We start from the raw sequence: 14,192 nt of genomic DNA, 5'->3' as shown, positions 1-14,192 counted from the left end.
TTTTAATCTGCACTTTTGAATTGTATTCCTTTATTTCTAATAATAAACCAAAATCTTTAATCACTTTCACACTAAAGGGCATTTTGGAATCAATCATTTTTCTTATCAATCATGTTTTTGGACGAAATTCTATTATTTTATTATTTTTTTCCTTTCCCTAATAAACAAGTGTTGGTTACAAAGCGCTGCACCTGTCCCAGGGGGCGGAGCTACGGACGTCACCTGGAGCTGGATTGGGGGAGGGGTGGTAGTCCTCCGCCAGCCTTTCCCCAGAGAAGTCGTCCTCCGCGGCTCTAGCACTTTCTGAAGATCCTTATCTGCTCTACAGAAAACAAAAAAGCTCCAGGAATGTAAAACCTCTGAGATAATGCAGCTCGGAACGTTCACGAGGACTTTTCCTTCACATTCCGGATATTTACTTGGCGTTTTCAGGCTTTCCGAGGACAGAGAGTGAAGTTTCCGCGGAAGGATAAAAAGTATCAAGATGGAAAAATTGTTCCTGCTGTCGCTTGTGTTGGTGCACCTGCCGACAGGTGAGCCGCAAAAACCCAACGCTTTTACTCACTCAAACCACTTTTAAAATGATGTTGGGTTAATGTTACGCTTTGTAAACCTCTTTTGTTTAAAGTAGGGAGAGGTCCGGATGAGAAACGGACGGCCATGTCTGCTCGTTAATAATCTACAGGTGTAAACAGGACAGCCGACCGTCGCACGTATTTACTCCAGCAGTTCCTGATAAATTTAGGTCACGTTATGGTTGATATGCAGGAAAAGTATGTATAATTTTATACGTGAGACCAGAATTTCGTGGTAAATTAATTCTCCAAATGGGTTTGCTTTTAGAGAGGATTTGTTCTGTTTTCTAAGGCGAGACACCTGCGGCTTTTATTCTGAAACCTGAAGACTTCAGGTCATGGGTTCAGTCCAGTCATTTATTATTTGTATGAGTTTATCTCCATGGATGAGAAGCGTTTTTGTGTTTGGGTATGGCAGAAAAACACAAAGAATAATGTCAGTATTGTTATTATATTTTATTTTTATAATTATGTATGGAATCTGTATTTTAGAGCAATTCTGAAGGACATTTAGCATTCTTTTTTTTTTTACTGATAATTTTCAGAATTCTGCAGAGAATTACAATTTTTGTGCTTGAGCTTTTATTTTGTAGAAATGTTTACAGTTTATTTAATCCAGATTGAAATAGGAGAGAACATCAAATCCAAGAATCATTCGATTGTTTTGTCAAAATGATCAAATAAATAATTATTATTGATAAATTTAGTTTTTTGAACCAGGAGAAATCAAACTACAATATAATAAACTGAAAGTGAACTGCTTTAAATGACATTAGTAAGAGAAACAGCAAAAAGTTTAAACATTTGACGGAACAGTTGTAAATGCTGAGGTTGTGCGATGTATTTTTAAGACCCACTCCTATAAAAAATATGTTTTTAACATGTACCTGTGGTGTTTTTACAATATTATAAAGACAATTTAAAAAAGAAATAGCTTTTTTGAGTATTTCTGTATTCAAATCACTTGGAATCTGGAGCAGACCAAAAAAAAAAAAAAAAAAAAAAACTATGGCAAGCCGCGAACTCCCTGCTCCACTCCATTTGAAACAAATTAAGACAAATAGACCCATGAACGTCTTTGTTTCCTCATCTGAGCTGGAATCTGGATCAAAACTGTACGGCTGAATAGCTCCAATATTACTCTCCAATTTTGATAGATGACAGGTAGTGGGGGAAGGCTTACTCCACACTTATGGTCCCGCCCACAACTCAGAGGTGAACTAGAACGTTGCTTAAATACTAGCTAAACTCCAAAAATGGCCTAAAATTCCTCAGTAGGCTAAATTAGCCAAAAACAATAGCCTGTTGCTAAAATAGAAGCTAAGCTCTAAATTAGCCTAAAAGCCCCAGTAGTTAACAAGTCAGCGAAAAATGCTAGCATGTTGTTAAAATCGAGGCTAAGCTCTAAATTAGCCTAAAAAACCCCAGCACTTAACAAATTAGCCAAAAACGTTAGCATTTTGCTAAAATATTAGGTAAACTCCAATTTTTTTTAAACTTACTATAAACTATTAAAATATAGCCCATGAATGATGTCATTAGAGTGTAGCAGCATCAGACGGCGAGCGCTCACCCCCATCAGAACACCTGCTAACTTCCATGTTCTCTTTGATAGATCATTACTACAAACAGCTGGAATTGTTGCTATGATCAGTATGTGTTTTAAATCAGTGCAACCACATTCTGATTGGTTTTCTTTGAACTGCACACTGAAGGTTTTCCTCATTTGAATTAGCTATGGTGATCGTTTGCATATTTATACAGAGGAGCAGAGATGATGAGTCACAGTGAAGTAATGTGAAGGAGTAGTGGAAGCTCGTCTGAGGTCAGACGTGAGCAACAGTTTAGTTTCATGCAGCGGAGGAGAACCACAGATGCAGTGTTTGCTTTGAGGATTCTTCTGGAGAACAGAGAAGGTCAGAAGGAGCTACTTTGTGTCTGTAGAACTATAGAAAGTTTCAAAACATATATTTGATAAAACATATAAATACAGTACCTCAAAACTTGAATATACTCATATTGCATCAAAACATTTGCTCATTGAGGCCTATTTATAAAAACAAAATATCTTTGAACTTTGGACACAAAAAAAACCTAAAACATGTCGTTTCTGATGACATTTACATGTCTTGAGACCAAATCTACAAAAACTGGGAGAGAATGCTTGAAAATAGTTTTGAAATGGCCAAATCTATCTGCAGTAACCCCAAAAATGCACATTTTGTGGTGTTTGTTGATCCACGGTCCTCGTGTGTACCGAACAATGGCTACTGATCCGTACGGACCACGGATTATCCGTGATCCGTTACACCCCTAGTGTATGAACATTTTATTATCTATGGTGTGCATCGCATCATTCTTCACCACAATGGATGGGTGTAGTGACCACATAACGGCGGACCATCAATCGCACGCTCTGATCTTCCCTCACTCGTAAACAAGACCCCAAAATATTTAAACTCCTCCACCTGAGGCAGGAGCACTCCACCCCCCGAGAGAGGACAAACTTCTGGAAAACTGATCATAGAGGGGAAATGAATAATTCCGACATAGGCTGGAACTACAGGAAGACGAGGTTTAGAAGAAAGACGGTTCATGGAGGAGGAGAACATGAGGGTTGATGGTGTGATGGATGCAAATGAAAGCAGTTTAAAAGTTTTTATATCTTCCCCCTAATTTGTGTTTGTTTCAGAGCTGCTGTCCATTCAGGTGGTGGTCCCTCAGACGGAGAGGAGAACCATGCTCTTCTCCAATGTGATTCTGTACTGTGACTACTCTACTTCAGCCAGCTCTCTGGATGTCCTGGTCTCATGGAAGTTCAAATCCTTCTGCAAAGACCCCATTCTGGAGTACTACTCCACAGGTAAGGCGACATGGTCACGTTAGGTGTGCTGGTTATAAAGACAAGAAAGCCAATTGTTTATCAGGGAAATGACGTTCTAAAAATAACCTGCGATAGATGAAAGTCACAAAGAAGTCTGTAAAACTCCTCACTCTACACCTTATCCTCCTTTCTCAGACACATATGAACATTTTCACACTTTTCTCTCTTGTTTAAACTCTCAAAGTTCCAGGTTCCTTAATTAAAAAAAGTCCAGGATTATAAAACAAAAATCTGATCACAATCAAAGATTAATGTAGATTTAGTAAACTGAATGTGTTCCGTACAGGACATGACAGAGGATATTGATTGACAGAGTCTACAGCCAATCAGGATGCAGAACACAATTCACTGTTTATACAAAAAAAATAACAATAATACACATTTCATTTGACTATTTTTGCTCATGATTTGATACATTTAAGTTTTCAACCTGAGGAAAAATAGGAAGGAAAATACAGTTTGGATATCACTTTATTAACTAAAGTCATTTTTTAGCACATTTAAATACAAATAATTACAAATGTATTCAAAGGAGTGTCACACTAGACTTTATTCTCAGCATCACAGAAGACAAATAGAAGTAGGTTAACTGCTCTCTTCATATTACATGATGAATAAATGAGACATATTTTATATCTTGACACAAACATTCCCTTCGAGGCTTCAGTCAAACCAAGAACAGTGACATCTGGTGGCCGACTCATGACAAAACAACCTCTCTAGAAATAGACTCTGAACTGTATTTTAGTGTCATGTCGGCAATCAAAGTTGAATGTGGTCATCACAATCTGTTGCTTTTTTATTAACTTGTACTAATTCTATTTTAAAGAAGCTGTAAAAATATTGTAGTACCTAAAGAACCAAAGATGTGAAGAATGTACTTATAACTTATTAAAAAATATATTTATTTGTTAAAAAATACAAAACTCAGAAGATAACAGTAGAGGTGATGCAGGAAAACGGCTTAATTAGATGATTTGTTTTGTGTGAAAGTATTAAAGAGCAACTGAAAAAAGTTCAAAGTTGTGTTTTTCGTTAAGTGTTTTGTTGTCTTCACAATTGTCTAGTTTATAACAAACAGCAACATCTCAACGTTTACTCTTATTATTATAACCGTAAACTCTGTTCACAATAATGTATAATTATATTTGTACGTGTGTCACAAAATGTGTTTAAGTAATGAAATCTTTCTACTAATCACTAAGAGATGAAGGTTTCTGTTTGTTCTGCATCATTGCTGTCATGTTTGGAGTCAGATTTCTCATTGTTTTGTGTTATAGCTGAACATGTGGACAGGTCCTACAGGACAAACACGCTGGAGTTAGTTATGTGAATTTCAGCTCTGTCGCAATACTTCACATGCGGATCAGCACACGTGTACTCCTCATGCTCCTTATCACAAACATGGAAAAGCATCAAATACAGTGTTAGAAAACTGCATGAGAACTGTTCTACATGTGTGTCTCCAAAGCTTACCAGGCAGCTCTGCAGCTGGGTCAGGACCCCGCCAACGACTGTCCCGACAGTCAGCGGACCGTTCGCACTGTGGTGCAGAAGAGGGGAGCCAATGAGCCCATTCTGGGCGTCGAGTACAAGAACCGCAAAATTACCATCCAGAACAGTAAGTTAGATCTCAGCTTGATTTCTGGGGTTTGATGTTCAGGTGTTTTCATTCTTCTGATTTGAACTTCTCCATAGAAATTCTATGGTGCAACAGAGTATTAGGGCCACCCTAAAATGAAAAAAATAGCAAATAAATGAGAATAAAGTCCAGAAATAATGAGAAAAGTCAATAAAGTTGCAAAATTATGAGAAAAAAATTGAACTGAAAATATGTATGAAATATATTGAAGCTATTATGACGTAAAAGTCTTAAATGCATGCTTCAAAAAAATTTGACATTTTTACAGTTAAAAAGTAATTATTTCATTTTTATAAAATGTCTATTTAGCCTTTAAAACATTTCAACAGACATTCAAACATGAACTTTTTAATTTATGACAATTTTGAGAAATCACAAGAATTAGATTTTTGTAAATGTATAACTTTATTTTCATTAAAATTAGAACTTTATTTTTGAAATAGAATATTTTTTTTCTTATAAAATTGCAACTTTTTGAATCATGTGTTTACTTTTTTTCTAGTACTTGTATGACTTTATTCTTATAAAAAATGACTTTTTTTCTCATTTTAAAACTTTTTTATTGTAAAATATTGCATTTTTTTCTTATGTTTTGTTTTTCTGTAAAATGTTGACTTTTTAAAAATAATTTTATGACTGTTGTTGGATAAATATTACTCTTCAAAAGAAATGTTAACTTTTACTGGTAAACTTTTTACTTTTTTCTCCTAATTTTGCAACTTTGTTCTCAAAAATATTTTTTTTTCTTAAAATGTTAAATAATATTTTAGCTTTTTTAAAATAATTTTTCGACTTAATTGTTGGAAAAAAAAATGACATTTTTCCTTTAATTTTTTCTACTAACGTTTTTTTCCTTATTTCTTTTATCATATATGCAAGTGTGTTTTTTTTTCTTTCACGGTGGCTCTAATATTCTGTCGTACAATTAAGATGTTTTATAGTGAAAACTGGCAGTCAATGAACCTTTATATGCACAGAGAAATTACTGGAAGTAACCAGATAAATGTAAATATGGATCTGATGATCAGAATGTCTACAATCAGACTGTCCATTTTCTGACTTATTTCCACAAACTACCTTTGTAATGAAGCAACATTTACATTTCCTTTCAAGCCTCCACCTGTCTGAGCTTCCCAAAGCTAACGGTCATAGTGTTAGCTTAGCTAATATAGGAGCTAACATACCGTATCTGCTAAATAAATGCTGCTGGTCTTCATAGTCCACAAAGAAGAAACAATGGTTGCCTTTGTTGCACAGCAGAGTCATGTGACTTCCATCTCCTTTCTTTTTGTTCAGTCAAAAACTAGAATAATTGAATAAAGGTGGATATCTAGCTGCTGAAAAGGGCTAAATTTACTTGTTTTTTTTTTATTTTTCATGATCAGATTTGGAACATCAGAGAATTCTGTCTACATGTTGCTTGTAACATGCTATTAAAATAGTCGATTAGTTGTTACTTTATATTATATGGAGTCATAGTGTAGAAGATTTAAAATTTATAATGGCATTCTGCTACCTATTTGGACTATTTTGGCATTTATTAAGTTTTTTTTTAGGCTATTTTTAGAGTTTAGCTAATATTTCAGATACGTGCTAGCTATATTGGGTAATTTAGGCTTTTTAAAAGTTTTTTAGGCTATTTTGGAGTTTAGCTAATATTTCAGCTACATGCTAGCTGTTTTGACTCATTTAGGCTTTTTTTGTTTGTTTTTTTTGGGCTATTTTTGAGTTTAATATTTCAGATGCATGCTATAGCTATTTTGACTAATTTAGGCTTTTTGTTCATTTTTTAAGGCTATTTTAGAGTTAAGCTAATATTTCATGCTAACTATTTTGGCTAATTTAGGTTTTTTTTTTTTTTAGGCGATTTTGGAGTTAGGCTATTATTTCAGCAGCATGGCAACTTAGGCTTTTTGTTTTTTAGGCTAATTTGGCATTTAGCTAATATTTGAGCTGGCTATCAACTTCAGCATTTTCAGCTATCAACTTCAGCATTTTCAGCTATCAATTTCAGCATTTTCAGCTATCAATTTCAGCATTTTCAGATATCAGCACTAGCATCTGCAGTGGCCAAATTCAGTTTATCGCTAGGATTATTGCATGTAATGCTATAGTTTTTAGTTAGTTTAAAGCTAATGATGGTTAAGAGTTTGCTTTACATACGTGTACATAACCCGATAAGTCGACTAATCGGAAACAAATAATTTGTGATTATTTGATTATTAAATAATCGTTTGTGGCGCAACTATTGTAAAGTCGTTAATTAAAAAAAAAAGCTGATGAAGTGACCTGCTCACTATATAAATCATCTTAAGGGATCACATGCCGAACTGAAGCCAGATTTCCACACTTACTGCACCTCATCAGAACATCATCTAATTTCTTTAAAGCTTTTCAAAGTGTCAGCAGCTTAAGTCATGCAGGTGAGACTGATTTTCTTTCCTTGTCAGTCTCTTAATTCCCTACAGTGGTGGTAAAAACTGGTTTCAAACCTAACTGAAGTCACCCATGTCACACAGTTACTCTAAAACATTCTGTTTCTCATCTACTTTTTCCTCAAAAGTTCATTTTATTTTTTTATGATGCTAACGTGGGTCTCTCTGTCAACAGAGGCTGACCTGGTCATAAACGAGGTGATGTGGTGGGATAACGGGATGTATTACTGCTCCATCGACGCTGCCGGAGACACGACGGGAGACTCGGACCGGGAGATCAAACTCATCGTCTTCCGTGAGTTTGCGTACACGCGTGAGAGCAGACGCACGTCCAGCTGTGCTTCATTTTGTGGGTGTGGCCTGTTCCAGACTGGCTGACCGTCCTGCTCATCATCATTGGCGCCCTCCTCCTCCTCATGCTCTGCTGCATCTGCTGCTGTCAGTGCTGCCCGCAGAAGTGCTGCTGCTACGTCCGCTGCCCCTGCTGCCCCCAGACCTGCTGCTGCCCAGAAAAAGGTGGAGCAGACGCTCTACACGGCGTCTTTATTCTCTTTGCTCCAACAAAATCTGACTTACATTGTTTTTACAATAAAAGCCTAAAACTGATAAATAAACAGAAAATAAATGTTTTTTTTTAGTGCTTTTAGTGATTAATCTGATAAAAACTGACTGGTTTAAAATTTCAATAAATGTCTGCAAAACTTTATTTAAATAAAAGGGTTAGGAGGGCAAAAATAGAACAAAAGTGATACAAAAATATTTGCAGATAAAAGCCAATTTGGTGTAAAATTGTAAAAAAAATATATAAAAATTGTTGCTAAAGCAAAAATTCCCGATTGGAAAACTGACTGTCCTCTGCTCTGTCTTCAGCGGTGATGCAGTACCGGATGATCCGGGAGGCTCAGAAGGCCATGGCTCCTTGGATGAAGGGTCAACCGATCTACGCTCCCATCAGCTCCAACGTGTCGTCCCAGGGCGTGCCCTTCCTTTATCCAGGTGAGCGGCAGCCACACAAAAGCATCGCAGCCCGCATTGTTCAGCGATTAGTTGCTTTGTTCAGGTGTGTTTGCTTTGGACTCACAGTCCAGAGAAACGAAACTGGATTAGTTGATGTTTATAGCGAGGAAACAATCCTGCGATTGAGTGTTTTTGTGTAATTTTTAACTTCAAACACACAAACGTCTCTGTGGTTTTTATATGGAGAGAAAATAGTATCATTTCCATTTTTGTGTGCATAATTGTGCTTGTGTAATTCTTGATTTGTAGCTCATACATTTGTGCTTAAGTGCAAAAATTATGAAATAAAAAAATATATATATATAATTTACACATGCACCCCAATTTTTTGAATTTTATACTTTTGTACAAAATATATTGTATTCATATATATTACATATATATGCATTGTATAAATATATATATACAAATCAAGAATTACACACACACAAATCAAAATTTTCGCACAAATAGAATTACACACGCACAAATTCCAAAGTTACAACAATTATGCATGCAGAAAACAAGAATTATGGATGCACAAATCCAAACTTGCACACAAATCGTGAATTAAGCACACAAAAATCCAAAGTTTCGCACAAATCAAGAATTACGCACACACAAATGGAAATTATATCATAGCTTATCATAAGTTCTGGTACTGTAAAACCTAAATCTTTCCTTTTTCCATCAGGGTCGTACTCTGACTACCCCACCAAACAAAACTTTGCGATGACCCCCATGCAGCTGTCTCCCATGGCGCTGCAGCAGCAGGCTCCTCCCCCGCCGCCGCATCATTACAACGGCAGCTTTCAGGGCAGCGTTCAAGGCCCCAACCCGGTGCTGGACTTCCTGGAGAACCAGGTGAAGGGCCTTGATGTTGGGGTGCCTCAGGTTTCCCCGTATGCTCATCAGATGATGGCCCCACCCCAACCGCGACTGGAACCTCAGGCAATCCCGTACGCGCCGGGGCCCCCGAGCATGCTGTCCGCTCTTGATGAGATGGGGGTTAAAGGGGTGGAGAGGAGGGTGATCACTCTGCCCCCCATCGTTCAGCGTATTCCCAGCTTCTCCTCACACGGGGGGGCTGCAGCCAGGCACGGAGCCCGGGGCTACCGGGCGCCCAGCCACTCCAGCGGGAGCACTAACCGCTCTGGCCGTGGGTACGCGGACAGCGCTCCCACCCGGCGCGGAATCCTGCGCGATTACAGCGACGATTCCGATTTGGACTACAGGCAGGGAAGGGCGCCCCACAGAGGCTCGAGGAACGAGGGGGGAGCCTCATCGAGAAGGAGCAGGGGGGGGTCCAGACCCCGCGCCCGAAGCCAGGACGACCTGTTGGAGGAAATGTACGAGAGAGCAGCTCGCAAGGGGAGGAGCCTCACCCCCCCACAGCGCCACAAAGAGTCCTGGAGCTCAGACGAGGATAATGGGAGGAAGAGAAAAGGAGGAAGAGGGAAGAGTTGGACAGAGCAGCCGCCCAGCTACTCCACCATCGACGTCCAGCACGGAAGCAGCAGCTACCGCAAGAACTACGCCCCGCCGTCTGTAAGATCCACACTGGTCTGCTGACACCTTCTGCCTGCCTCTCTTTTACATCTGACGCTTCCTCACTCAAATACCTAACAGCATCTAGTGAACCACAGAACACAGCTTTATTTAAAATTATACGTTTAGGTTTATACTGAGCCTTATGGAGGCGGGAATCTTTGACAGATCTTTTTATTTTTCCCCACAAGCTGGCTTCTGTCACGTTCACGAAAAAAGGGGAAAACTGGAGTTTCACACTTCTTCTCAAATTATATCTTAAAGCTAACCTTCTGTGTCTTTGCTAACTCTGTGGTGTCTTACGTTTTCTCTCTAAGAACTGATGGATATCCAGGGGCGGACTTACCGTTAGGCAAAGGTGGCGATTTCCTTGGGCTCCCCAACACATTGGGGCCCCCGAGCAGAGCACTTAAGTGTCTAAAATAAATTTTAAGCCAATCATTCTTTAATTCTGTCATTAAAACAGATCATGTGAAAGTGTTTTGTCCCCCCCCTATTCCTCTGCAGCAATGGAATATTCCAGTCTACAGCAAGTCAAGCGACTTTAGCTAGGTCCAAATTCACGGAAATGTACTATTTCCAAAAGTGAAATTTTCCAGAATTCTCAAAAAAAAAAAAAAAGAAGAGTGGATCTACACTTAATATATTTGGGAATATAGACCACAATGCATTGCATTTGAACACTTTTTGCCAAATAATATATATATATATATATATATATATATATATATATATATACATACACATATATACTTTTGTGTATTTTGTTAATAAACCATTAACATTTTCAGCATTAGGACAGAGTGGGTTCATAAATAGTTGATAAATATTTGTAAAATGTGTGACGTAATGTTTGCAGTTTAACCCTTTAACACCTGAGGCGTTGCAGGTGATGCTTAAACACAAAATCTTTAACGCACTGAAACTTTATAATCGTTAACACGATCAACGTATTTCCAGTAGATTCTGAAGGAGCGTGTTACGCCGCTTTCTCCTTCAGAATCTACTGGAATTACGTTGATCGTGTTAACGCTTGAAAAGTTACAGTAAATCAAAGAGTATAAACATTGGAGCTCCAGTGTTAAAGGGTAAAAAATGTCATTTTTTTAATACACTTTTTGGTAGTTAGGGAGTAGGGTGGGAATCTGTATGTAGCCTTGCAAGTTAGCAAGCTGTCAGTTTTGCCAGGTTTGAACCCATTTTTTATTTTTTTTTAAATTTTAGGAATAAAATAAATAGATTTACACAACTGCTGCAGAGGGCCCCATGTTGTTGTTCGCCTAGGGCCCCAAAACTGCTAACTCCGCCACTGCTGATATCTAACAAATACTTGACCTTTCTTGCTTCATTTTTTCCCTCTTCTCTTTAAGTAAAAATGTCTTACATTCTGCTGTCATGTTTGCTTTTTGCTGACCCAACAATATCACAAAATTTGCTGGTAAAAGAACGGAAAATAAAAGAATCTTTTTAGGGTCAGTGTAAGACCTTATCCCGAATTTACACTGGTCTGTCTGCGGTGCAGCTCTGTTGCATTGCATGGGGAGTTCGTCTCAAAGATGGGCGGGGCTTATATACTGTCACTCAGATCATGATGTCTGGGACTTCTTAATACAGTGTTTCATCCTGTAGGGGGCAGCATACAGCCGACTTTTGACTATAATTTCAGGAATAAAACAAGTTTATTTTAATTTGTAAAAAAAAATGGCAATGACCAACAGATGGCACTTTTAAAACCCCATTTATAGAGGTGAACAGACAAAAAAAAGGTTGATTTGGTGTTTGGTTACCCTTTAATTGTCATCATGTCAACATTTTATGTAGAAGCCATGAATTAACTTGTTTGTATTAAGGTTAATGAATATTGTTGCTTTTTTGATTAAAGAATTGTTTGCGGTCAGTCATATTGAGCAGATAATCACCTGGTGGGTCACATTTTTGGTGATTTTTAACTCACCTTTTGGATTTTGGCACCTTTAAGTTAGAGGGGAGAGGGTAAACTGGGTTGCTACATTTTTTTGTTGACCAGTATTTTGGCACTTTTTGTGCCTTTTTCCTTTTGCTTACAATAAGACAAGAGTCATCCTAAGTAGATTAAATTACCTTATTTTTTAATAAATAAAAGGTTCTAAGAATAACCTAATCTAATTAAAGTCCCTTTTGTTAAGGGTGTCATAAAATAACCGGGCCCAGCGTCAGTCTCTCAGCAACTTGGATTTTTGTGTTACAGTCGCTAAATTTTAAATCGATACAAGTTCATGAAATATTGCGATTTATCACCACTCAATTAAACCCTACACCCCTAGTGTTAACATGTGTTATCGGGTGGGCACTTCACCTAAAATATAAAATAAAGTTTTATTTTGAAAATAAAACGGAAGTGTTTATTTCGACAACTGGACCTGTTTCCGGTTCCTCGGCTTTGTACTTTAAAATTGAAGTGTAAAGTGCGAAGAACCGGCCTTCAGATGCAGACGTGATGCGTGCGACGTGAACATTCTGATTGATTATTAAACATTCTATTTTTTTGTGTTAACACAATGGAGACACACCACAAACGAACCAGTGGAAATCAGCCTTTAGATATAACTCTGAATAAAGAACATATTCTGGAGAAGCTTTTATTTTGGCATAGAAAGTTCTTATTTAGTGATATTTTATTATTTGAAATTAGTTTTAATGTTCAAAAATAGACTGTAGGGACAAATGTATGTAGAAATGTCTTCATTAATCATTTAAACTTAAATCATCACAAAATATAAAGATTACTTCCAATGGTGGAAACAATGTTTTTAATCTGGATAAATCAAGCACATTCACATGGATGTCATTTTCAGGGCATCAGATTATGTGGGGTGAAAGTTTAAAAAATTATATTTATATTCATTTATAATAAGAATAATCTGTGTAAGTTCTTGTTATTTGTTGATTTTTACATTTCAAACAGAGCAGATGGTGAAGTGCTCTAAAGTTTAGGATTTAGAGTTATTGCAGCACAGATGCAAGAAGATGAGATGATGGAAAATGTTTTCTGTTGACCCTGTTTAATAAAGCTGTATTCAAATTCTGTCAGGAAACGCTGTTCCAAACCTGTAGGCATCACAGCTCCACAAAGAGTTGCTTTGTGTAGCCTTTAGTTCCTTTAGAAACAATTGTTGAAATGGAAAACATCGCTCACATTTCCATGTGCTCACATTTCATACCTTTTTTCTCTCTCTCTTCATGTTTTATTTTTTTTATCTCTTAACTGCATGTGATGATCATGGACTCTGCCTCTTAAATTCTAACTTCCCCCTTTGTCACTCTTCTCTCTCAGGATAGAGGCTCCCATAGCAGCACCAGCGTAGTCATCTGAAACATTTCTCTCCCTCACTTCTCCTGAAATATTTCCACAACCATGAAAGTAAAGACAAGGAAGTTGGAAACTTAACCTTTTAAGTAAGCTTAAGCCGCTGTGATGAAAACAGTCGGGGAAGTTGCACTCATGCATTCTGCTCTTCACTGCACTGCTACAAGTTATTGCAACAACATTGCCTGTTTTTTAATTAATTGTTTATAACATTAACGCTTAAAAATTGCTCTTGTTCTAAAAAATATCACTTTTAAATGGAAAAGTTCAAACTGTTAAAACTGAAAGGATTGAACTTGTAATGAGGAACAATTGTTTGTTTGTTTGTTTTTTACTTTTATTTTTGTGTAAATCTGTCATGTTAACTTTTTATATTGAATATCTGTAGTGACGTATAAAGGCAGCAACATTCAGAGATGGTACTCCTGTTTGTCCTGGAAATCAGTTGTGTACATTTGATGTTAAGTAAACTCCTAATTCTCTTGTGATTGTCAGCAACATTTTCATTGTGTAACAAAAAAACATTGTTGTTAAATGTTTGCATTAAAGTCTTTTTAGATGTGGTAAGTGCAAAATTGTCTTTTTTTTTCTAATATATTAAAATCTTTGTAGAAAATCCTTTTTTAAGGATGGCCAAACTTACTGTAAAGTATTATTTTCTTCTATAATTTCCATTTTTGCTTCTTTTCAACAAAAAAAATGTTAAAAGAAAATGTTTACATATGATTTTTGTTTTTAAATTAATACATTCCGTGACTGTCCAGCA

General features: G+C 37.0%; 1 protein-coding gene across 1 annotated transcript; it reads left to right on the top strand.

Annotated features, from left to right (window-relative positions):
• The first annotated feature begins 243 nt into the window (after positions 1-243).
• Positions 244-13,993, top strand: LOC112154845 (immunoglobulin-like domain-containing receptor 1). Its single transcript, XM_024286051.2, has 8 exons — positions 244-533; positions 3,268-3,438; positions 4,931-5,080; positions 7,712-7,831; positions 7,906-8,052; positions 8,407-8,532; positions 9,227-10,080; positions 13,394-13,993. Exons 1-8 carry the CDS (start codon positions 485-487, stop codon positions 13,430-13,432), a joined length of 1,656 nt encoding a protein of 551 aa, XP_024141819.1. The 5' UTR covers positions 244-484; the 3' UTR covers positions 13,433-13,993.
• Positions 13,994-14,192: the final 199 nt, after the last annotated feature.

Source organism: Oryzias melastigma, linkage group LG21, assembly GCF_002922805.2.
Source record: "Oryzias melastigma strain HK-1 linkage group LG21, ASM292280v2, whole genome shotgun sequence".
Taxonomy (NCBI): domain Eukaryota; kingdom Metazoa; phylum Chordata; class Actinopteri; order Beloniformes; family Adrianichthyidae; genus Oryzias; species Oryzias melastigma.
The sequence above is the reverse complement of the archived record's forward strand: the minus strand, read 5'-3'. Positions and strand labels throughout refer to the sequence as shown.